Raw genomic sequence first — 24,547 nt, 5'->3', positions numbered from 1 at the left:
GCACTGAATATATCATTACGTACTTAGTCTGAATGCTCAAAAAGTCATATTTGCTATTCTTTGTCCAAATAAAAACATCTTTCAGAAACCCAAAACGCTGCTTCTCTCATTTTCAAAATCCTGATGTTGCGCCATCACTCCTTCCATCAGACAAATGTTTCTCTTTTCACTTTTATCTAGTTTGTTCTTTCTTGGCTTCGTTCAACCAAGCAGCAAATGTTTATTTTACTGCATCATCAATCTGATTATGGCTATTTGAAGACAAAATAACACAAGATGATGACACAAGATAACATAAACGTGCGTCAGAGTCCTGATGCACGTTTATGTTTGTTGTTTTTGTATTTTGAAAAAAGTACGTTTCAGTTTTCAGAAATATTTTTTGAATATGGAAACAAAGACCTTCTGGACAATCTAAAACTTACTATTTCCTTATGTAGCCACTATGTAATGATCATAATCTGAACGGCGTTTGTGAGAAGAAATATGGATTTTAATTTGGTTCTTTTTTTTTTTTCCATCTTAGAGTCACTTTTCAAGGTGTTTTTTTTTTGGAGGGGGGAGGGGGGATTTTAAATGAAACTGCTGCATATCTTTTAAGATAAAAGTCTGGCAGCTTTGCAAGTACATATAGAGACAAAAATGTTTGCCTGTTTATCTCAGCAAAACAGGCTAAAGATTCCTAAATGGATTCGGTTGTAGACTTTGACTATTCCACTGTGACTCAGGTTTTACGTATAGACTGCACTAGTTTTACTTTTATGAGATAAAAGTGAAATCTGTGAAAGGTTCAAAGCTCCAAACAACATTTTGTACCTTCACCCTGATTTATCCGGTTTAAATCTGCACAAATAAATATAATTTTTATTTAACTTCACAACAATGTGTAACTTTGTGTTGGTCTGTCCTAATAATAATAATAATAATAATAATAATAATAATAATAATAATAATAAACACTTGTTTGTGGGTTGCAGAACCACAAAATGCAATTTATGTAGATACATCTGTAATAATGCTACTTGGACTGAAGGGAAATATTATTTATTAAGTATTGAGAGACAAAAAATAGGTTTGGATGCTTTGGAAAAGTATTGGCTCTTTTTCCGATTTCTTCTCTTTGTTTGTTAGTAGTTCAACTAACAAATGTTCAAAATGATCTGATTTATCTTAAGATAAAGAAGACCCGAGTAAATACGAAGGATGAGGGAAACAGTCGTCAAAACCAACCTCGCATTCATGTAGAAATATAATCCTCCTCCTTTTCAAATCACACACACTGAAAATGTAAACCAAGTCATCCAACTTTTAATCAAACTAAGTTTATCCAGGCAAATACATTAAGCTTATCATGTTAAGCAAACGTACGTGTTGTATGTTTGACAAACGTAATTTGATTACATGAAGCAAATTAACTCAGTTTTTTTGTTAAGTTGTCGCTCCGTCCTATTTTTTCAGACTTAAAACCGACTGGAGAAATCCTTCGGCGTTAACGAGACTTTGCCAGCTCAAGCACCAGTGGCTAAAGACTTGGAGCATGTCAGGTTCCCTGTGGGTGATTTCAGGTTGCGGGTCCTTCATGATCGATTGTGTAACACAAACATTTGAACTCGCTCCACAAGAGCGTGCATTAAAGGATAACAATGATGCCAGATCAGAGTGAAGGAATACACTAGGAGATTTGTCAAAGAAAAAAAAAACTAATCCTAACTTCTCATATGTTTTATACAGAAAAACTGGTGTTTTGTCCTTGGCACACATCTCACATCGAAGCGCTTCAATTACTCATCACCAATGAGAAATTATTATTTTAGGCAGTGGAAGAGATTTTTACCCCTTGAACTTTTCCAATTTGCCACATTGACGCTGAAACAACTGTTTTCAGAAGCCTGTCTGTAAGCAACAACTTTAAAGTTTCATCCCAGATTCTCTATCGCATTCAGGTCTGGCCTTTGACTGGGCCTTTCCAACGTGTGCGTATGCATTGACGTAAACCACTCTGTTGTAGCTCTGGCTAGAGGTTGTTGTGTTTGAATGTTCCGGTATGAAGACTTCATCCACCTGTAGCATGTTTTCTTCCAGGGTTGTCCTGTTTTTACCTTTGAAAAGCGTTTCTATCCCTACTGAACAAGGGACAGTTTGCTCAGGGTGATGAGCAGGGTTGGTCAAATTTGATGAGCTTACATTTTAGTTTTGATCTCGTCTTTGCTTTGTACCACGTAGCTGACAGCCTGAGGTTTGAACTTTATCTTGCAGCGCTCTCTCAACAATGACTTTCTTTCTGTCGCTCTTTCGGGTTGTCAATCCAGGACTCTTGTCATGTCAGCAGTTTCTCCCTGGTATGGATAAATCTCTGCAGCAGATTTAGCCCTGCTTCTCTGATTAATGCGCTCCTTTGCCATGTCTTATTAGGTCTGCACATCTGCCTTTTACTCTTTTTCTAGGTCTGCTATTATGTGCTCAGTAAGTTGTTCAAACTTTGAAGTACTGCCTCAGACTCAAACTCTGCTTTAAATGAGTTGTGTTGTGTGTTTTTACATTGTGCTATTTTGCAGTGACTATGTTACTTTCAGTTGTTATACGAAATGTTGAATCTACCAAACATGACTTAAAAGACATTTGGCTTCGTAATTTAACGCATTGCAATTGGGCCTCTGTCAGTTTAAGAAACTCCTGCTGAAACTCCACCTTCAGGAAGTCATCACAACATCGCTCCTCTTTTAAAACTTTCACAACATTTTTTTTTTTTTCACCAGCGTTGCACTGAGAAGTAGCTGATATAATGAGCTCTGGAAATCCTCAATTCCACCATGTGTTTGCTAATTGCTGCTGGCTAGTCTGAAGGAGCTGAGTGGACAAGGGCTCGTCTGTGAGGCGGAAGCTGTGAAGGAGGAGCTTCATCCTCAAAGGCGGTTGCAAGGTCCACTCAAGGGTTCTGCAAAGCTGAATGTTTGCCGGGGGGAGATTAAAAGAGTTCTCAAACAGGCATGGAGTAATCAAAGCAGCACTCCGGTTTTGATGAGGGGATAACATTATAACACAAGGTAAAGCTCAAAAAGTTGATTTAACATAATACTGTCCCTTTAAAAAACATCTTTCCATAACTTCACCTCTGACCTCTCCGCAGTGTTGATCTTTTTGATACAGATTCTTTCAACTTCAGAAGGTTGTAATTGCTCCAGGCTTCATTTAGGCGTCTCAATTAGTGGCACTTTCCAGACATTTATGCCGCACTAAAATCATTATTCTGTCCACTTCCCGACGATGCGACACTTTGTGATGGATTCACGAGACAATGGTTGAACACAAAACATAAGAAGCTCCTTGGCAAAGCACTGCAGTGACACAACTGGAAAAAAATGGCAATAAAATTTGTTTCCATGAGCATTTCTCAGGTCTGGTGAATGTTTATCATTATTGATATCAAAGATTCTTTCGTGCTGGTCAAGCAGCCTCCATCCAGAAGCCTCCTTCGTGAATTCAGAAAACGTCAAAGTAAGCCTGCGGTGAGTTTTCACTGCCAGGAGCGATTCGACCTCACTCTTTCAGCCGGGCTGCCCCGGACCGATGACCTACTTCTCTGGCAGAAACCCTTTTAATGTAATTGCAGACAGCTTAAGTACACAAGTTTCAGAAGGAACGAGCTGACGAATCAAGACGCTTGTTAAATTTTAAAAATGATAAAGAAGCAGTTGTTTTCGTCAAGAGAAAAAAACAAAACAACAAACATTTTTCCTGACAGTCAAAGAGTAAACAAGATGGATGCAAGGAGCTTTTGTTTGAGACAAGCTTCATACTGCCGGGTCACTCATCATAGAGCAACTTCAAAACACTAACTAAATATTCCTTGAGCGTTACCAGACCTTATGCATTTAACTGTAGCTTCAACTTGTTTTTATGATTCAATATGAGTGAAAATAAATGTAAATAAGAATAAAGCAAAGCAGTAACAACAACAACAAAAGGTGTTAGGCATTAAGAGGACGTTTTCCCAGGCCTACATATTAATCTTGATATGGACTAATACTTACATACGAAACTCCAGAGATTTAAAGCATCGTTTCACAGTGAAATTCTGAGGGTCTCAGCGGGAAGAGCGACCAAAGCCCTCCGCGTAACATCCATGTCTTCACGTCGACGCGCGCAATCTCCTCTCCAACCCGAAAACTGCCAGTGACCCGAGCGGAGACGGTTGACCCCCGGAATCCAAAGTTCAACAAACGCTCGTCCCAGCAAACGTCGACATGTCGCTTTGCTGCCAGAGGTGCGAGGAGCAACCGGGCCGGGTCAGGCCCCTGTCACGCGGCGCGGCTTCTGCATTCATCGCAAACGGCGAGAGGTCCCGGGAGCCCGCGGAGAGCGCAGAGGACGCTGCGCCGTCTTCAGCAGCAGTGCGCAGCGGCGGCAGCCAGAAGCGCACCTCGATTTGCCCTTGAGCAGAAGAGAGAACATGAGGGAGGAAGCAGCTGCACAGAAGAGGATTACTGCTCCTGTGGGCGCATCGTGCCGCACTAAAACACGGAACGGGGATGTAGGCTAAGAGAGCTGGCGGGATTTATTAGCCCATCAACAAGTTGGGGGGTGGGGGGGAACGGAATGTTGATTCGCCGGGATGCTGAGAAGTCAGAAGTTTACCAGCCAGAGCTGAAGAGTTGGTGTTATTGTTGCACATCAGCCTGCTACAATCACAATAGGCCGCTTTCATGTAATCTCATCTAATCCAATCCAATCACTGTATGATGTTTTTCATATAAACTAGTGGGCTCATGTCACAAAATATGCGTCATATGTTCATTTTTTTTCTCTTTTTTTCCCTCGAGCCCGTGCATTACATTTGTCTTTTGATTGAAACTGTTTGTTATGACCTGGAAACAACATACTGGGGCGCACGCATCATCTTGACCGCCTTCTCAAACTTCATTGGGAGTTAGATTCCCTCACTCTGAATTTTACACCGAATTTCGTTGGGGGAGAGCAAGACTGCGTGTGTGTGTGTGTGTGTGTGTGTGTGTGTGTGTGTGTGTGTGTGTGTGTGTGTGTGTGTGTGTGTGTGTGTGTGTGTGTGTGTGTGTGTGTGTGTGTGTGTGTTTCAAAGGATGTGAAGTGTTCAAGCTTTGGATTACCCCGTTTCACACACTTTGGTCCATGTAAAGCTGAAAGGATATAGGACTCCCCCTGGTGGCCAGTAACGGGACGGGCGCACTCCTGGATAACATCTGGCAGACGCTGAGTGTTGTAAAAGCGCCATTGAGCTTTTACACGTTATACAACCACAAACCTCCGGCTGTTTGTGGAATTTTATATGGATTTTGTTTTCTTATCGGTCTAAACAAATCATTCTGAAAACTGCCCCCTCATTTACAAAACTATTTTGTAAAAGTTTTCAATTTGTGAATGTTGTTGAATCCACTGGATTCACAAATCTGGACAAAAACTGATTGTGTCTTTTGTTTCATCTGCCAAAATAATAATAATAATAATAATAATAATAATAATAATAATAATAATAATATAATAATAAAGACCTCTTTATTTAACCTTCTTTAAAATGTCCTTAGTACTTAAGCATCCCAGAACCTCATTTTGAGAGGTTTTGCTGGTGTAGGTGTAACCTGGTTGAATTTATCTGTTGTTATAATTACTCAAAATGTCTTTCTTTGGTTATTTGTATGGGTTCCTACCTGACTGAAAATCTGTTATTGTTTTAACTGTGTTACTTTAAGAACGGAAGCTCCTCCCTTTTTGTTTCTTCCTCTGTGGTATTGTCTTTAAAATGTTTGCGTCCCTTAGACCCTCCCCTTTTGTCATGTTGTCCTGTGGGAGAGGTGTGTATTATTGATTTTGTATCCAAATACATCCAGTTTATTTATAGATTTATTAAGTTAATTTCTGTTATGTACTTTTGTTTATGTAGGGCTTGGTGCGGGCAGCCTGTAACACGGTTATTTTCTATCTGTTATTCTTGTCAGAATAAACCCTTTTAAAGGTGAAACACGGCCTGATCATTTAAAACCAGCACAACGCAGATCGGATCCGGTTACATAGGCTATTTTGCATTCCCAGGACACTTCGGGATTCAGGTTTGCTTCTAAGAGCTAAGGTTTTATGAAATGTAACATATTTTGTGAGGTTTCGAGTGGCTGTCAAAAGCAAAACATCAGCCAGAGATTCAATGTCATTCTACTTTTTAAGAATTTGCTTTGTAGAAAAATATTCTGGCCATGATTTTGCACTCACTTTATGCTGTCAAGGTCTATATATATATATATATATATATATATATATATATATATATATATATATATATATATGTTTTCAATGGGACATTATTTGATGCATGGTCATAACTAAGTTTTTCAGGGACCCATAAGATCAATCTTATAATTACACTTTTTTTGTGAATTAATATTTAATTTAATGGCTACAAGAGGCTTCTGGACAAAAAAAAAAACAAAACAAGAAAAAACAAACTTTTCCTTCTTCTTCTCTTCCCTCCTTTGCCCCCCTTGTAGATCCGCCCCTGCACTGATCTGACAACGTCAGTGTTGTGACTCCAGAGTCAATTATTTTAATCTAAGCTTTGAGTTCATTTTCACTTACTTATCGAGCAAATTGGTAGGTGATCTACTCATTAAAAAAAATGTAAAAATGATAACAGGGTTCAAAGTTCAAACCACATTACCCAGAAAGCTCAGGCGTGTGTGTGTTTTCTTTCTTTTTTCCGGATGTAGCATCACATGAACTGACTGTCAACATGCAAGATGGCCACGCATCACAGGCAAAATGCTGCTGGGCGGAGGAAAGTACAGGTACATTTTGCCAAGTGCATGTCTGCGGACCGCGCGGCAGCGACAACGTCAGGGCTCTCGCCTTAAGGAGGTGTTTTAGGAATGTCCGGGTATCGGTGAAAAGCGACTCCCAAGAGCAGCGCTGCGGCTGTGAGTCATGGCTCAAGCCGGCTAACGGAGCTAGCTTAGCTTGCGTGAGCGGTTAGCGTCAGCTGCTAACCAGTGCATCTGAATGCTAGCTCTTTTTTCCGAAATACTTCACAAAAACCTATGCTCGGAAGAAAAAGTGCGAGTCGCCACATTTGCAAGCCAGCACAAACGCTGGACGCATTGTCTCAACGCCGTTTTGGTGCTCGCTTTATTTCTCACAGCGATTAAGGGGCTCCGGCTCCGTCTAATTGCTGGAACTTAGCTCGGCGGTTGTGGTGTGTGCTTCGCGTGCAACAACATGTCAGGTTTCAGCGACGACGTGTTGCAAAGTGTAAAAGCATTGAGCTCTTGCGTCAACCGACCTGCCATGTTACAAAGAAAAATAATAATAATTTAAAAAAAAAAATCTGCGCACGCATTGACCTGTATCTTTGAAATGGGTGTGATGATGTTGTGGACAGAACCAGAAAGTTTCCCGGGCAGGAGGAAAGAGCACTCTGTCTCGTTTGTGTCCCAGGTTTCCTACGTGATTAGAGACGAGGTGGAGAAGTACAATCGCAACGGAGTGAACGCACTCCAGTTAGACCCCGCTCTGAACCGGCTCTTCACCGCCGGGAGGGACTCCATCATCCGAATATGGAGCGTCTACCAACAAAAAGTAAGAGTTTCAGATCACACACAGGAGTCCTGTCAGAGCACACAATCACTGTTTAGTTGTCAGTCGTGGAGCTGTCCTAATTTCTGCTCTTTGTCATTGCAGCAGGACCCATATATTGCGTCTATGGAGCACCACACTGACTGGGTTAATGATATAGTTCTTTGCTGCAATGGAAAAACATGTGAGTTTTAACCCAATAGTCATCTAGCTGTGCTGTATGTAGCTTTCAGTGCTTTATTTCTTCATTCTGATGCTCTTTTTTTTGTCTTTCTCCTTTTAGTGATATCAGCCTCATCAGATACCACAGTGAAAGTATGGAACGCTCATAAAGGATTTTGTATGTCGACGTTACGGACGCACAAGGACTACGTAAAAGCTTTAGCGTACGCAAAGGACAAGGAGCTCGTGGCGTCGGCCGGTCTGGACCGGCAGATCTTCCTTTGGGATGTGAACACACTGACGGCGCTCACCGCTTCCAACAACACGGTCACCAGTGAGTACCAACGTCGATTTGACTGCGAATAATCACTAGTATGTTGATTGGAACTTTGCAGCGTGATGGCTTCTGTGTTTTCCACAATGTCGACCTGCCCTGTGTTGACTTCTCTTCACGAACTATAACATAAAATGTGTAAAATGTTAGATTTTGTTTTTTCTTGCCTGTCTGCCATGAGGCGCCTCGAATGCAATTGTACAGAGCAATTTACAGCAAGTCCTCTTTAAGACATTTACAGAGCATTTATTGCGAATTGCTCCGTAAGATATTTACAAAGCATTTTATAGAGTCCGCTGTTTAAACTCGTCAGTATTTCATATCATTGTTTAGCGAATGTGCCCTTGAAAAGCTAAAGCGAAACTTTGTGTTTGACAAAGATCAGAACATCTTGAAAAAGTTACAATTTTTTTGTCAGTCATGTCTGAAGGTGAAACTCGAATATTAAATAGATTCATTACGCAGTGACGCATGTCAATCATTTCATCTAATTCTGATGTCTTACAGAGAATAAAAACCAGAATTTCAGTGTCTCAAATGTCCTTGAATATTGTGGAAAAGTTGAATATTAGAAATTTGTGGTGTCGCACCTCAATCAGCTAATCAACTCAAAACACCTGTGACTCAGGAGTCACCTGTCAAGAGCCACTATGCATAGACAAATCCCTCACATGGGATGCAAATGTTGGATTTTGTCAAGTCTACAGCAGATGCAGCCATTTACTGGGAAACTTTAGAGCACTTAATGCTTCCTTCGCCTTACAAGCTATACAGAGATGTTGATTTTTATTTTCCAGCAGGACTTGGCACCTGCCCACATTTCAAAGGAAGCAAAAGCTGCTTCAGGGACTGTGGTGTTCCTGGGCTGGGTCAGCCAGCAAAGTCTGCTGGACTGAACCCCACAGAGAATCGATGGAGTCAAAAACAACATGAGACAATTCCTGATAACTTGAAGACCGATTCGTAAAGCATTCTTCCGTCACACCTCAGCAGAACCGCTGACTGAGCGCTTCCATGCCCGCCGCATTCAGAAATTCATGTAAAAGGAGTCCCGATCAAGTCCATAGTTTTCAAAATTTTATAATATTTTCTTTTTTTATTGATCTTATTGTCTCACTTTTCATGAACTATGATAATCATCACCATTACAGAAGAAAAAGCTTTAAATATTTTACTTTATGTGTAATGAATCTATACAATATCTGAACTAAATGACAAAATAATGGACTGATATTCAGATCTCTTTAAAGTTTGAGATAGAAAATATAAACCCTCTTGTTAACTTTCATATTGTCAAATGGCTACAAACATTTAAAAACAAAGCAGGGCAAGTTGACTGCACTCGGTTCAGCCTTCCTGTTACCTCTCAAAGGCTTGCTCTCTCTCGCTGTCTTGAAGTTTGAATGATTACACACCCGACATGTCATGCAATATGTCGTGTCCTCCTTCATATCTGGCTTCCCCAAGCACATCACATACAAAAAATATCTAACTTTGAGTTTAGTTCACCCAGTTACAGTATCTGCTCTGAAGAGAATTGTTGTCTAAGTGAACTGTCAGTTTTTACTGTGATTCACTCACCAACTGGAAAAAGATGCCACAGGTTTAAGGTGCCAGTCAGCGGTTGGTTGGTTTCCTCGTTCATTTCCGATGTTGTGTCGTTTCTACCGACTCTGGCTGAGATTTCCCCGGAGGCTCACTGTACTTTCTCTCTCAACAGCTTCGTCGCTGAGTGGGAACAAGGACTCCATCTATAGTCTGGCTATGAACCAGATGGGAACAGTTATAGTCTCCGGATCTACTGAAAAGGTCTGAGCTTGCCACGTGCACTCAATTAAAAAAATAATAGTTTAGGGATCAAATAAAGCTTTTGTCATTTCCTGTTGTATTCTACTTTTCATGTCTCCAAAGTGAATGCCTTTGAAAATAATGTCGTAATTAATTTTTTATTTATTTATTTTTTGCTTCAGGTTTTGAGAGTGTGGGATCCTCGAACATGTGCGAAGCTTATGAAGCTAAAAGGTCACACAGACAACGTCAAGTCATTGCTCCTGAATCGCGATGGCACTCAGGTGACCTCCTGAAAACGACCTGAGATGTCAGTCGCTGGCAGACGCCGATATCTAATCCCCGGTTGTGTTTTTTGGGTCGACGCAGTGCCTGTCGGGGAGCTCGGACGGGACCATCCGCTTGTGGTCGCTCGGCCAGCAGAGGTGCATCGCCACGTACAGGGTACACGACGAAGGCGTCTGGGCCCTGCAGGTCAACGAGGCCTTCACACACGTATACTCTGGAGGCAGGGACAAGAAGATTTACTGCACGGACCTGAGAAACCCGGACATCCGTGTGCTCATCTGTGAGGAAAAGGCCCCGGTGCTCAAAGTAAGAAGTCCGAACTTTGATCTGATTAAAAAAGTTGATGCATCAGATCATCTCATACAGAATACACCGTGTTCCAAATTAATACGCAAATTGGATTAAAGTATAAAGATTAACATTATTTGTTGTGCTATTAAATTTATAGGTGGTATTGTGTGTCAGGGCTCTTTGAATCACTATAATTAATTTCTGAGAGCTGGTTGATTAGTTTGTCTGTTGAGCTCAATTAAAGGAAATCTACTTAAGAAGGATGTTCCACATTATTAAGCAGGCCACAGGTTTCAAGCAATATGGAAAAAAGAAAGGATCTCTGCTGATGAAAATCATTAGATAGTGTAGAGCCATATCTCAAATATTAGATATTTAACAAAAACTGAACCGTTATCGTTCTGTGAAGAGATTTGTGGCTGATCCAGAACAAAGGTGAGTTTGTACAGATAAAGGCAAATTCATCAGATTAAGAGAGCAGCTGTTGAAAAGCCCTTAAAAAGCAGCAAACAGTGATTTGAAGCTGCTGGTGCCTCTGGAACCTCAAGGTGGAGGATCCTCCAGACGCTCGCGGTGCATGAACCGACTATTGGGCCATCCTAACCAGAGCTCACAAGCAGAAACGGTGGCAGTGGGCCCAGCCATACATAATGATTAATTTTCAAACAGTTTTGTTCACTGATGACCGCCAACAAACCCTGGACGGTCCAGGTAGACGCAGTGGTGGACGTGGCCGAAATCAGAGAGAGAGAGTGTGCAGGTGATATCAAAGAAGGGCTCCTATGTTAACATGTAACTCTGTTAAGATGTTTTTAATTGAAATATCTTTTGATTTTAGTACATGTGACCACTTAGTTCTGAAAATGTGCAGCCCCAGTATTCATAAATGCTTTGTTTTCTTGGCACTGTTTGCATCATTTGAAATTATTCCTCCCCTTTGTGATCCTAAATCAGCATGTAAGCCAGTCAACCTTGATGTTTTTGTCTTGTTCAGATGGAGCTGGACAGATCAGCCGACCCACCTCCAGCGATCTGGGTTTCCACCACCAAGTCATCTGTGAACAAATGGGTAAGCATGCGTGACAATAACCGGCTGACTGGCTGCATGTTAACCAGAGCCGGAGCTGCTACCAAGTCAGGAAGCATTTAAATGCCTTTCCTTTATGAGGCTTTGCAGTTGTTTTGTTTGCATTTGTTTGTGCAGTCACTAAAGGGAATGCACAACTTCAGATCATCAGGGGAGTACGATAACGACTGCACCACCCCTCTGACTCCACTGTGTACTCAGCCAGAACAAGTTATTAAGGGTAAAGTATGACCGATTGGATCAGGGAAAGCTTTCCTGAGCTCATTTCCACACATTTGCATAAAGTGTAAATGGCTCCTGTTTTCCAGGAGGTGCCAGTATTATACAGTGCCACATTTTGAATGACAAGAGACACATACTCACCAAAGACACCAACAACAATGTGGCATACTGGGATGTGCTCAAGGTAATCGACCAACTCCTGTTGTTCACCCAGATATGTTAGCTGTCCTGAAAAAGAGAATAAGCTTACAAGTTTTCCTGGATGATAAATTGTTGCTCAAATTATGATAAACGATAATATTGTTGTTTTGAGAATACTTTCAAGTGATATATTGATTTTGGCATAATAATGCAAGTTTCCCCATTTGAAAACAAGTAAAGTTATTATTTAGCCTCTAAGCAAAATTGGCATTCAAAAAATGACTCATCATATTCGTGATAGGCGCTAAAAAGTTAGCTAGCTAACCAAACCTAGTTCTATGAAGGCTGCTTTTTATTCATTTCTTGATTTTAAAGTGAACCACAAAAAAAATCATAATGAACTCTGACTTTAAAATCAAACTACAGACCAAAACATGATTTTTATGTTCATCTTTTTGTTTTTTCCAAGGCTTGCAAAGGGGAAGACTTGGGCAAAGTGGAATTTGATGAGGAGATTAAAAAGCGGTTCAAGATGGTTTATGTGCCAAACTGGTTCTCTGTCGATCTGAAAACCGGAGTGAGTTTTTTTTTTTCTTTTATTAGCTTCGACTTATTACCTTTCCCAACTCACACAGTTCGTTAATGCTTCTGATAACAATACTGACATAATTTGTCACTCTTTTTATTACTATCTCTCGTTTATTTCCATTAGATGCTCACAATTACGCTGGATGAGAGTGATTGCTTTGCTGCTTGGGTGTCGGCAAAGGATGCTGGGTTTTCAAGTTCTGATGGATCTGATCCAAAGTGTAAGAAATCTTTCTTTATATTAAAATATACACCAATCAGCCATAAAATTGTTGGTTATTTGTTATTATGAACTTTAGCTCAGTTTTATTTTTCATTATTGGTGTATTGGGCCAACCCATCACACATAGTGCTGTAGCGGCCGTCAACAGGTATGACAGGAATGGTCCACAGCTAGCGATCATTCATGTTAGCGAGAAAAGTAAACCAGGCAAAATGGCACCCAAAAGAAGTTTAGTAATCCAGAAAAGAAACAGGAGGTGAAAAAAACGTTAAGTTAAAGGTTATGCATTTGTTGGCGTTGTGGGCGGAATAACTAGAGTTGCAGCATCTTTTTGATTTTGGTAGCAAGCTTTGGACACTTGTTATGTCGCTGGCTGGAATCTGTTCAGACAGAATATGTTTGGTGTTCGCTTCATGAATGAATAGTCTGTTGCTGTGGGAACGACTGACTAGACCCACTTCTTCAGATTCTAGCATGGAGTTTTTAAAAACAATAAAAATGTGTCTTTTCTTTTATTGATGTATTGATTGTTGTTTTCCTTTTTACAGTTTTTGTTTTCATTCGTTGAATTCATGTCAACGTGTGTCGTTTTAACCGGAGCCTTGTAAAATGGTGGCATCTTAGTGGCCCATCTAAAGGGTTAAGAATATCTTAACTCTCTCATCAGAGTACAATCTCAGAATCTTAGTGTGATAAACTACCGTCGATTCTTAAGAAGATGAATGATTTTCATTTTATTCGGCGGAGGTCATAACATTTACGACCGATCTGAACCTTAATCCTGTGTCCTCCTTGTTCGCAGTGAACTTGGGTGGCTTGTTGCTCCAAGCTCTGCTGGAGTTCTGGCCCAGAACGCGCATCAACCCCATGGACGAGGAAGAAAACGAGGTGAACCACGGTGAGAGGATAGTTTTCTGTTAAATCCAACAGTGTGACGACTCTCTGTGCATTTTGCGGCGGTCAGCCCGTCTCATCGCTGGTGTGTGTGTGTGTGTGTGTGTTCGCTCGCAGTGAACGGCGAGCAGGAGAACAGGGTGCAGAAAGGAAACGGATATTTTCAGGTCCCGCCTCACACGCCCGTCATCTTCGGAGAAGCAGGAGGAAGAACTCTATTTAGGTTCAGACAAACTTAGGAAACGTTGCATTGAGAATCCTGTGTGTTGTTGAAGTGATGATGCTCTAACTGCTCTGTCTCTGCTGCAGGCTGCTATGCAGAGATTCAGGCGGTGAGACTGAATCCATGCTGCTGAATGAGACAGTCCCACAGTGGGTCATTGATATAACTGTAGATGTGAGTATTAACAGGAAAACCTGGAGTTTCTAAGTTTGTAGTGCAATAACTTTAATTACTGCATGTTAAAAATTGGAGCCCCTTTTTAACATGCAACAATCAGAACACTGCAGATACTTTCCTTTTGTTTTCATCTTTGACACTAAGGAAATAAGGAAGGGAGGGTCAGTGGAGAGCACCGGAGTTGAGCCTTTTTTCATTCAGTGTCATCAACAGTAAGAGAAAAAGGCAGGAAGAAACAATATAGCCGATAATTGAAATGAAGTCGATAGTTTTAATTTATCGTGCGATTAAGTGATTTATCGTTTATTGTGACAGGCCTAGTTCAAATCCTACCTTTCTTTGCTGTCCAATTATTAATCTGTTAATCCAAAAACATAATCACCGAATCAGAGGAAACATTCCCTGCATTCTAGAAACAAGATTTGAAGCAGCTGCGCATTTAACATCAGATGTTCTTATCACATTCGCTGATGCTAATTATCCGCAGGGACGTTGTGCTCTAACGTGTTCTTCCTGTTCTGTTTCAGAAAAATATGCCCAAATTCAACAAAATCCCATTCTACCTCCAGCCTCATTCTTCTTCTGGTGCAAAAACTCTAAAAAAGTAAGCCTCCGGTGGATCCTGTCCATCTGAGTGGCGTTTCAGCCTTTACTCCGTCACGTACCTCTGTTTGCGTTGCAGGGACCGTCTCTCGGCCAGTGACATGCTCCAGGTGAGGAAGGTGATGGAGCACGTTTACGAGAAGATCATAAACCTGGACAACGAGTCGCAGACCACCAGCTCCTCGGCCAATGATAAACCCGGAGAGCAGGAGAAGGAAGAAGACATGGCGATGCTCGCCGAGGAGAAGATTGAGCTAATGTGTCAAGACCAGGTACGCTAAAAGTTTCTTCTTCTTCAAAATAACTTTTTCTAAATGCACTGTTTGAAAGAATGTTTCATCTCGTTTTTTTCTGTTTTAGGTTCTAGACCCCAACATGGACCTGCGGACAGTTAAACATTTTATCTGGAAGAGTGGAGGGGACTTGACACTGCACTATAGGCAGAAGTCGACATGAAATTTGTCATTTTTACAAGCAGAACTCTTGTCATTTGCCAATCACAACCCACCTCCACCATGTAGTCCCCACTCGACCCCATCACGTGCGCCAGAGTCGCCGTATCACTGAGAAACCAGAAGACATCCGAGGACATAATCCATGGTGTATCTATCATAGGGGAAGTGACCAGATCGCTCCACCACAGCCAACACTCTCCTGAGGAAACAGTTACTGGTCTTTTCACACTTCAAGGAATGACCCTTTTTTTCCCCCCTCCTCACAATTTCAGCTACCTGTTTTTCTGTTCCTCGGCTCTTTGCCTGTCAGGCATCCTGAAGCGACTGACGTTAGTCCGTGTTTGAGTGTGTATGGATGTAGTAGACTGTCGGCTCTAGTACATTCCAGAAACTCTTCCCCGTTTTACACACTCTGCACCCGTCCGCCGCCGTCACGACTACGCCTGGTTTCTGTTGAAACAAATCCTCGACCGCGACCTTCACTTTGAACTCACCCAGCGACTCAGACGCCTAACTGTTGCAGAACCTCACTTTGTCTTTGTCTTTTGTTTTTAGCTGTGCTGTTCTCCACGAATGAATGTTTTGTTCTTTTTTTTCTGTAAATATATTTGCAATTTTTTTTTTGAGGGGGGGGTGGAGTTTAAATGCGTTATGGGTTTAGCAACAAGTTTCTTTTTTTGTACAGATTCTGTAAAAAAAAAAAAGTACTTTTTTTTTCTCAAATTGCCAGAGCACATCATGAAAGTAACTTAACTTGATTTTTAAGAGTTGCATTCACAGCAACGCAGTTTACCCTGACAAATGTTAGTTTTTTTCCCAAGTCACTTTAGAAATTGGAAACAAGTATAAGGTATATATCTTAAAAACTCAAGCAGTGATTTTGATGGCAGTGAGGACTGTTCTTTGTGTACATGTCATTTAGATTTACTAAGAGTAACTATAACTTGAAGGGGGATCTCGATAGGAGAGCATTAGGAGCATCCAACCACTGTGGGAAACTCACCAAAGTGAAATAAACGCTAACGGCTACGTCTCTCTTGAAGGTCTCCAAGCAGAGATCTTTTCACTGTAAATCTTCTGAAGTTAATTTTGCCATGACACGTGTGTGTGTGTGTATGTGTGAGTGTATTTGTAACGCCATAAAGGAAAAACACATGGAGCAAGCTGATTGGCCAAAACAAGAAAACCTGGAGAGAGAAAAAAAAGATAGGAAATGTACCTCAATTAGGCCATACTACTGCAATATTCCTTGTAATAATTTGTGAAATATGTATATTTTAGGCATTCGAAGAAATAAATTGGAATGACAGATCTATAGGGATGACAATTGATGTTTGTTGGGCTGTAATGTGATCAGCTGATGAGTGTGGAATAAAAACAAGGGACACTTTCTTTTAAATCGATTGTTTAACAATCAGCTCACCCGTTTCACATTCATCATGCATTCATTCCTGGCTAAAGTACCTAAAAACATCACCCATTACATGATGGCACCTACTTTAATGAAAAATATTCAGCCCCATAAAGAGAACAGAAAAAATATAAGTGTACTTCAATAATCTCAGACTTCTGCTTACAAAAGCTTTTCTCATCAAAAATACATTAGAAATTTTCTTCTTTTTTTTTTGCATAGACTACATAAGTAACAGGTGTCAATGATGCCCAGCAGTAGAGATGCACAGATCAGACTTTTTTTTTTTTGGTCTGATTGTTTTGTAAAACGTTGACAGAACAGACTTCAGGACCATAATCAACAGGCTTCAATATATTCTTGCTTTGCTTGGTCAATTACGGTATGGATAGCAGGGTGAAGTCACACAATGGTGTAAAATAAATTTAAAATAAATACAAAATTATTGATTTAATCCAAATATACCTTACATAGCGATACCAATCATGAACAATCTGCGTTCCCTTACAGATTTGAGATTTCCAACTCTTCAAAATTATGCCGATTCGCTAAGAGGATGAGTGCTGAACAGAAAAAAGAACATTTGCTGTCATACCTACAGCCTTCCTGTTATCTGTAGAAAATCTCGCTCTCGCTCATCTTTTATAATGCCCAACTAATAGCGACTACAATTTCACAGTTTTAAATACATTCCTGTGCTTCCACTGACTTGAACTTTACACACCTTATGTTTGTATGATGCTGAAAATTAATCACTCAAAACATCCAAAAGAAGTCTGAATTAAGATTGTGTGGCAGACTGCTGCATACCATAACAGCAAGTTGCACAATAAAACAAACCAACATAAATAATGAAGGAAGAAAATGATCACTTTCTGCTGTAGCAGCTTAAACAACAGACATCTCTGCTTCCTCTAAGTGTTAATTCTAAGTGTTTCCACACCTGATAGTCCAGTGGACTGCGAGCAATTTGGAACCAAAACTGCAACATTTGTTACATTTTGAAGCTGGAGCGGTTCGTTTCCACACCGCACTGTCCAACTAAATCCTTGCCTGCGGTGGCGCTGCATCAAGAGCCACTGAAGGAAACGACATGAAAGCCTCTGAAGAAGACACGAGCACAACCTCAACAAATGGCTGTGAGGATTTTGTGTGCCTTTACTGGTTCTTGATGCAGCGCCACCACAGGTGAGGAGCAGAACATGCTTTTCAAATAGTTTGGTTCCTAAAACGTACTGTATTGTTAAAGAACAGCTGATCAAATATTGCAATTTGTCTTCCCAGTCGAGTCCACCGAACTATCAAGAATGAACAACCTTAAACAGCTCACTGATCCTGAAAAGGCCAAATCTCAAGTCTTCCTCGCTCTGTAACGACGTCCACACTGCAGAGTGTTGTTTATGCAATCTACAAGTGATATCAGATTTTTGAGATAATCATCAGGTTACCAGCTAATTTGTCAGTGCATCTCTTTTTTTTTTTTATAAAAACATGGGCAGACAGCTTGCTATACATGAATAAAACTCTCCAAAAGCTATGCAGCTGAAAAACAGCAATTACAATAATTAAAACTAAAGACTTTGTTAAAAACACACCAACCTTATCAGAGCTGGTGTGAAACATTTTCATAAATATTACAACCAAGACATAAAAAAAACCCCAACACATTGCTATAATAAAAGCCCTTTAAGATCAATCAAAAAGGGACCACGACTAAAAGTGTCCCATGTCCAATGTTTAAAGCTGAGTCATCACGATGGAAACAACGCTCCTTCAAAAACACTAAGAGAGATGGACAGTGCACCAGTAGGACAACTGTAACCTATTTTACCAGCCAGCAGTCTAGTAGTGTCAGAGAAGTTCGTAGTGTTAGAGACGTGAAGGTGCGGCTGTGCTTTGCAGTAGTCGGTGTCTTTGGAACTATTCAAGTACTCGTCTGTCTAGTGCGCCGGAAGCAACGTTTCAAAAACCCGTGTCCACTGATTTCCCACCAGACGAGTAAATAAACCTCATGCTAACAAAAAAAAATAATTAAAAAACCAGTAACTTCATTTTGTACTTGTACCTGTAGATATCACCCTAGTCTCATGTTAAAGTCTCAGCTAGTTCCTGTAGTGCAACAAGCTGGAATAACTTTGTCTGTCTTACTTCATACAGGCATTGCTTGAAAAGTATTTTCTGTTTTTCAGATAAGCTGATGAAATACAAAGAGTAGGGCTGGGCAGTTTAGCTTGATAAAATTTATTTTTTCATATGGAATCTCATTTTAATCTGTTTTTTTCTCATTTTCTTTTCTAAAAAAGGAATTATAAATGACAAAAAAAAAAAAAAACATCTTCAAAAAGGGACTTTTACGTTTTTTTGTTTTTTTTTAGGGCCAGGCTACATCATAGTCATAATATTTCCAGAAAAAAAAACAATGTGAAACTATTAAAATGATGACTTATTTATTAAAAATTTACCATCACATGACTAAATTCTAGTAATTTTATAACCATATTTTTGTAGTTTAAAAACAGTCCACCATCTGCTGGCCCAACTTAAAATCCAAATTTTCTAAAAAAAATAAATAAAAACAAAAAGATTAATCAGTTAAACTGATTTAATGCCCAGCCCCAGTTGAAATGCTTTCTCACAGCAATGTAGGACTTCCTTTATGGAAATGGATGAAAGAACGGTAAATATTGATTGTCTATGCCACGATGCATTAGCGTCGCCTCTATCTGACTGAAGGAAAACTCAATCAAAATGTGTTTTTTCTGGTTCTTCCCCACCGTCCTGATAATCTACAGGCCCTGCTGACTCGCACGCCGACGCTTGCGGATCGCCTAAGACTTGAAAGTCCGCTTCATTAGCAGCCGCGATCAGATCTACCGGAGATGGGCGCGGAGGCTCTTCAGTGAAAGGCTGAAGAGTCTCCTCAGGAGGGGACAGCACAGCCAGAGGTGGACTCGGGGTGCCGCTGGAGTCCATGACGAAGCTCTGAAGGTCTGCGGACTCGGTGCGCGGAGGAGAAGTCTCAGCTGGAGCTACTCCGGAGTCAGACCAAGTGTCAGGAGCGGCGGGAGAAGCGGTGAGCTCCACAGCTGCATGGGAGACGTGCTCTTGTAGTTCACTCTGGTTCTCGGCAGACGATGAGGGCAGAGCGCTGTCCTCCAGCTCCTCTGCACGGCAGAACAAAAAAAAAAAAAAAAAAGAAAAGAAAAAAAAAAGTCAATTTCAGTTCATTTCCATCGCTGAAAACACTCGATTCATCTGTTCACTCACCAACACCAGATATGTCACCCTCCTTTTCCTCGTGCATCGCCAGCGAAGTGTTGGTCATGTCGATGGATGACGTGGACACGTCCAGCCTGTCCAAAAGATCTGCAGGGTCAGGGCTCATCACTGCCACATCGGAATCAGATAAACCTGGAGAAAAAGATCGGCAACCAGCAGGGCGGAGATTTTCAGCCATCTCCAGAGATCATAAATTTATGAACATTTATGTTCATTAATGAGTAAAAAATAACAAAAAAAAAAACAGGAATCTGAACCAACCAGAGTCCATCACTGTCTGATCTGGTGGAGATATGACAGAGTCTAGGAGGGTGATCTGCTCCATGTCTAACAAATCTTCACTGGGGGTCGAAGGGGCCATAAGAGGCGCCTGGAAAAGAAAGAAAATCCATTACATGGAAGAGAATAAATGCAGCTGTGCTTTGCTTTGCTGATATTATCTCAACGGTGGCTGTTGTTTGTGAGCACAAAGTTTCTCAGGCGAGAAAACTTGCAGTTTTACTGTGGTTTTGACTTTTCAAGTGTACTTTGTCTGTGTAAATTGTTGCAATAAACAATAATATTGTCATTTTGAAACCATTTTCAACTCATAATAATAATGGATTATTAATGCAAGTACACCCACTCATAGATAAAAACACAAAAAGCTTTTATTTCTAAAGAAGGTTTAACACTTTTAATATCCGAAATAAGCAAACAAAACAATAATTAAAATGGACTATGAAGTCTCTGTAACCACAATTGTATTTCAAAACATAATAATAATAATAATAATAATAATAATAATAAGCTTATACATGGAAAACAGAAAAAAGTGGAAGGTAGTGCATACTAACTACTTTGTACTGAGTGTCAAATGTTGGCATCGTTTCTCAAAATGCCAGCTTATTGTAGCCAGCTTAACTACAGGTTGCATCACATAAACAAAACTATTGTTAAATATTACCCCAAAACACAGAAAAAGAAGTGATAACTATTATCATATATGTATATATTCACATTTACCTCTGTGTACCCATGTGTTGGCTCCTGTGGAGAGGATTTATCTTCTGCAACAGGGATGGAGGGCTTCTCTGTCGACATTTCTGGAGTTGCAGGAATGCGGTGCAGGTAGCCATAACCGATACCACAACCCAAGCTAAAGAAAGACATATTTAAGAACTTCCTGATTTAGTACCTTTGCTAAGAGCAAAAGAATGCATATCTCATAAGTTATTTAGCCTAATCTTGGGGACAAGTCACTGAATTATTTGAAAAAAAGAAAAAAAAAAACACAAGTATATCTATTCATGTAATTATGAACCTTTGTTACTGAAAATACAAGCATTAATCAGAGCATCTATAAGTTTCAGCAAATAATAAAGACTTTTTAAGACCTTTATAATGCCACCTTGAATTAAATTTAAGACCAAAAAAATATATAAATATCGTGAATGGTTGTATTATGATGAAGCATAGCATAAAGTGTGACATTTCGGAGGATTGTTTGTGGCTCCTAGCAGTGGTTTAGTGTGACTGGATATAGCTCTCTACAGCGCTAACCCCGGTGACGCCTAGCTTAAATGTTTGTTTTGTGCAGAACGCACCTGGCTAGCAGCCAGCAGGTGGTAAAAACAAATGACGTCCAGCCACGTGTTAAGAAATTTGCACTTACAAATGATAGACAAAGAGCTAGCTATCAAGAGCATATTAGCAGCTAGTTAGCGGTAGCCTCAACCGCCTCGAATCGCAAAAGGAATTTTAAATGTCTGACTTTTGCCTGACAGAAAACTACATATTCCTCAACATTTAAGACATGAGATTAATATATTTGAGACCACCTTAGATTTGATCAATTTCAGACATTTTAAGGTTTTAGTTGTGGATACATGAATTTAAAACTTTTCAAGGATCCCGTTATTTGTGTAATAAAAGAAGAAACATTGCTGCCTCTTACCTGCCCTCTCCTCCCCACGCTCCATTGGGTGTGACCATCACATCTCTGCAGTTGTCTGTTCGTGTGTTGTACACCAGCAGCTTCAAGGGTTTCCCTTCATGGGCCTCAATCAGCGAGAAGAAGTCCTCCGACTGTAAATGATAAGATTAGATTGACCTAGCTTTATTATCCAATTTGTCAAATAACACACCATGTGCAAATTAGAAGGTACAGAGACACGTGGTGATGAAGAGGGACTATTAAAGGAGCCTTACGTCTTGCAACATCTGATCTGCCCCGACAATGTAGTCACTGTACGACTGAAGACCTGCCAGTGCCGCTGGGGAACCGGCTTCTACGTCCTAGGAGAAACGAGTTGGACTTGAAGCACAAAATGGAACTCAAAAATAAAAATATTGAAATAAGTCGGGAAAATTAGTTTTCAGAGCGAGGAAGCGGCTCACCAGTACGTGCCAGACGTTCTCGTTGGCTCCTTCGTAGCTGCAGAAGCGAACGCTGGCGCCCAGCAGGCCCTGTCCCCCCCACATGTTACTGGGCACCACCTCCAGCTCTCGGACCCCCGTGGTTTTGGTGCTGTACACCTCCATCCTAACAGCTCTCTCCATGTTGGCTTTCAGGAGCTCCTTCAGCTGCTCGTTTTCCTCACTCTGGTCCAGAGACAAGTGAACAGGGATCAAAATAGGGATTTTTAAGCAGCATTCTCACTTTATCTGTTCTTCTATTGTTTTGTATTGAGAGAATGGTGGCATGACATTTTTTATGGTGTGATCAACCTAAGAAAAAACACCATGGTTTCATGTTATTTACACAATGATTGATTTAAAAAGAAAAACAAAAAAAAACTACACAGCATGATCTAATATAATAGTCTATTATTCTATAAAAATAATTATGGCTACAGCTACTAAGTACTTAATTGGAGATCTTGCAAACATTGATATGCAATGGCGACTGTGATTCAGAGCATTATGCAGCTGTGGAGGATATAAAGTTGACATTACTGCATAAAACTTACGAGTCTTTTGTTGTCCAGAGACAGAATGAAGTCAAAGAAGGGCTGCAGTCCCGCCTTTTCTGCAGGAGAATTAGGCTGAATCTGTCACAACAGAGATAAGGAAGCTCACGTTAATGCTGCTGCTGTGTTCCTGGGCAAAGCATGATCGACTCCGTGCATTTCAAATGTCATAAGCAACCGACAGTAAAGTGAATCAATGTAATCTGCGACTTTGTTACAGCACAGATTGAGAAGAAAAGGCCTCAGGATTGTTCAAAGCCAAGCATCTACTAAATCAAAAATCTTTTGGGTTACTGCAGAAGCAGTAACCCTGAGTGGAGGTCTGGGAAGTCACTTAGAAAATTTTATAACAACCACTTTTATTTTTTGCACAACCGCCACCAGAGTTACATAATGATAAATAATGTCAAATTATAAGACTACATTAGTTTTTATTTTTTTAGTACTGGGTCTGTATAATGTATGGAACAAAACTATTGCCAAGCAGAAACTATTCAAAAATATTTAAGCAATAGCAACTGTCTGGACTTATACTTAGTTGTTTGTGTATATTGATAGATTATACAGTTATTAATTTGCGAAATAACCGTTTTAAAAGACCCTCCTCGCCATATCCGTCCATTGTTTGCTAATAACTTAAGAAACACAATGACTTAAACGCTATTTATTCTGTGTCGCTGCTTCACGACGAGCTGAATGAACTAAAGTTATCTCCAGGACGCATTTGTCCTCTCTTCATTTATCGTTGAGCTAGTTATTTAGCTCAACGCACCTGTTGTAAAACGGGACAAACACGGTAATTGCAACCTCTTCGTTACAAAATGACTGCTCTTAGAAATGTCTCTGTCCTGTCATTTTCTCCCCGCTGGACGAAGGGTAAACAACGCCACATCATCGTTCGTGTTTTAGAGGGTGTTGAGCCGCAGCTCCTCGGCTAGCTAGCTGTTAGCATACAGCTCCGGCTAAGCTGCCGCGCTTCATAAAACAAGAGACTCGGCCAGCCTTACGCCGTGGACATGGTATCCGTACGTCCCTCCCTCGGGGGCTTCTGAGCTCTGCGTTAATCCCATTGCAGAAAGTAATTATTAATTTTATTAGTGTTGTTTAAAAAAATAATAACGAGAGAGAATTGCTATGGTTGACACTTCGCAACCATTTTTTAGCAGCACAAAACAATCGAGCGTCGCTGCTATCGAGTGCCAAAACTGACCTACACTGCGCATGCGTACGTAAACGAGACGTATTTTGTGGACCGTGGCTCTTGGAAACCACGGCCCTAAGTTCAGTTCGATAATGCTTCCGTTTTGGCCCTCCAGTGGGCATTTTGTCATTTTGTAGCAAGTGAATTTCAATGACAAATTTAATTCTTCTTAAACGGAAAGTTTTAGTCCCAAAGTATTATAATTTATATGCATTATAATATCAAAAACACACAATTTCACCACTATGAAGTCATTTGTTTTTACAATAATACATATTTGATAATGTATGTAGAAATCATTATTTTATGGATAAAAAGAAACAAAAAACTAAATTGCTCTCGGGGGCCCCTGGCGGCCGCGGTAGGTACCGCACGCTTCGCCGGTAACGAGCTGCAGAGCATCCAAACGTCCAAAGCTCCTGTCGGAAGTTAAGTTTGTAAAACAATGTCTCAAAAAAAAAAGATTTATCATTCGGGGAAGGAAAAAAGAAAGAAGAATAGAAAAAAGCCTAGATAAAGGTTTGTTTTAATGTGTGTAACGTAAAAGATTAGTAAAGCTGCTAATAGAAAGCTAGCTTGAACGCTCCAGTTCAACGGCCAAACATTTATGCTAGCGTGTTTGTGTTTGTGTAAAAC

The 24,547-nt window shown here is 40.4% G+C and overlaps 3 protein-coding genes across 5 annotated transcripts in view; 1 reads left to right on the top strand and 2 right to left on the bottom strand.

Annotated features, from left to right (window-relative positions):
• The window catches only part of LOC129362288 (sodium channel protein type 4 subunit alpha B-like), a 38,464-nt gene extending 33,975 nt beyond the window's left edge, over window positions 1–4,489 (bottom strand). Inside the window, exon 1 of the mRNA XM_055033739.1 lies at window positions 4,032–4,489. The gene's annotated coding sequence lies outside the window, so the exon portion shown is untranslated. The remainder of the gene's footprint in view (window positions 1–4,031) is intronic.
• Window positions 4,490–6,596: 2,107 nt separating this feature from the next.
• Window positions 6,597–16,461, top strand: LOC129361895 (WD repeat-containing protein 48). Of its 2 annotated transcripts, none has more exons than XM_055033098.1 (19): window positions 6,597–6,615; window positions 6,732–6,809; window positions 7,456–7,596; window positions 7,702–7,777; window positions 7,877–8,089; window positions 9,810–9,898; window positions 10,060–10,161; window positions 10,247–10,471; window positions 11,451–11,525; window positions 11,661–11,763; window positions 11,852–11,949; window positions 12,376–12,483; window positions 12,619–12,715; window positions 13,520–13,615; window positions 13,729–13,834; window positions 13,921–14,008; window positions 14,539–14,615; window positions 14,694–14,886; window positions 14,975–16,461. In XM_055033098.1, exons 2-19 carry the CDS (start codon window positions 6,762–6,764, stop codon window positions 15,068–15,070), a joined length of 2,031 nt encoding a protein of 676 aa, XP_054889073.1. In that variant the 5' UTR covers window positions 6,597–6,615; window positions 6,732–6,761; the 3' UTR covers window positions 15,071–16,461. The 2 variants fall into 2 exon arrangements, with proteins under 2 accessions (XP_054889073.1, XP_054889072.1); XM_055033097.1 differs by having other exon boundaries at window positions 7,699–7,777.
• Window positions 16,462–16,554: 93 nt separating this feature from the next.
• On the bottom strand, window positions 16,555–23,914 carry gorasp1a (golgi reassembly stacking protein 1a). 2 transcript variants are annotated; one of them, XM_055033099.1, is made up of 9 exons: window positions 23,718–23,914; window positions 22,711–22,791; window positions 22,139–22,342; window positions 21,950–22,036; window positions 21,696–21,826; window positions 20,765–20,897; window positions 20,021–20,129; window positions 19,748–19,891; window positions 16,555–19,644 (listed from the first exon to the last, which is right to left on the bottom strand). In XM_055033099.1, the coding sequence occupies exons 1-9, from the start codon at window positions 23,778–23,780 to the stop codon at window positions 19,220–19,222; spliced, it is 1,377 nt and encodes a 458-aa protein (XP_054889074.1). In that variant the 5' UTR covers window positions 23,781–23,914; the 3' UTR covers window positions 16,555–19,219. The 2 variants fall into 2 exon arrangements, with proteins under 2 accessions (XP_054889074.1, XP_054889075.1); XM_055033100.1 differs by lacking the exon at window positions 23,718–23,914 and adding an exon at window positions 23,483–23,615.
• Window positions 23,915–24,547: the final 633 nt, after the last annotated feature.

This window comes from Poeciliopsis prolifica, unplaced genomic scaffold, assembly GCF_027474105.1.
Source record: "Poeciliopsis prolifica strain line A6 unplaced genomic scaffold, Auburn_PproV2 SCAFFOLD008, whole genome shotgun sequence".
Taxonomy (NCBI): Eukaryota; Metazoa; Chordata; class Actinopteri; order Cyprinodontiformes; family Poeciliidae; genus Poeciliopsis; species Poeciliopsis prolifica.
Note: the sequence above shows the minus strand (reverse complement) of the source record. Positions and strands in the feature narration are given on the sequence as shown.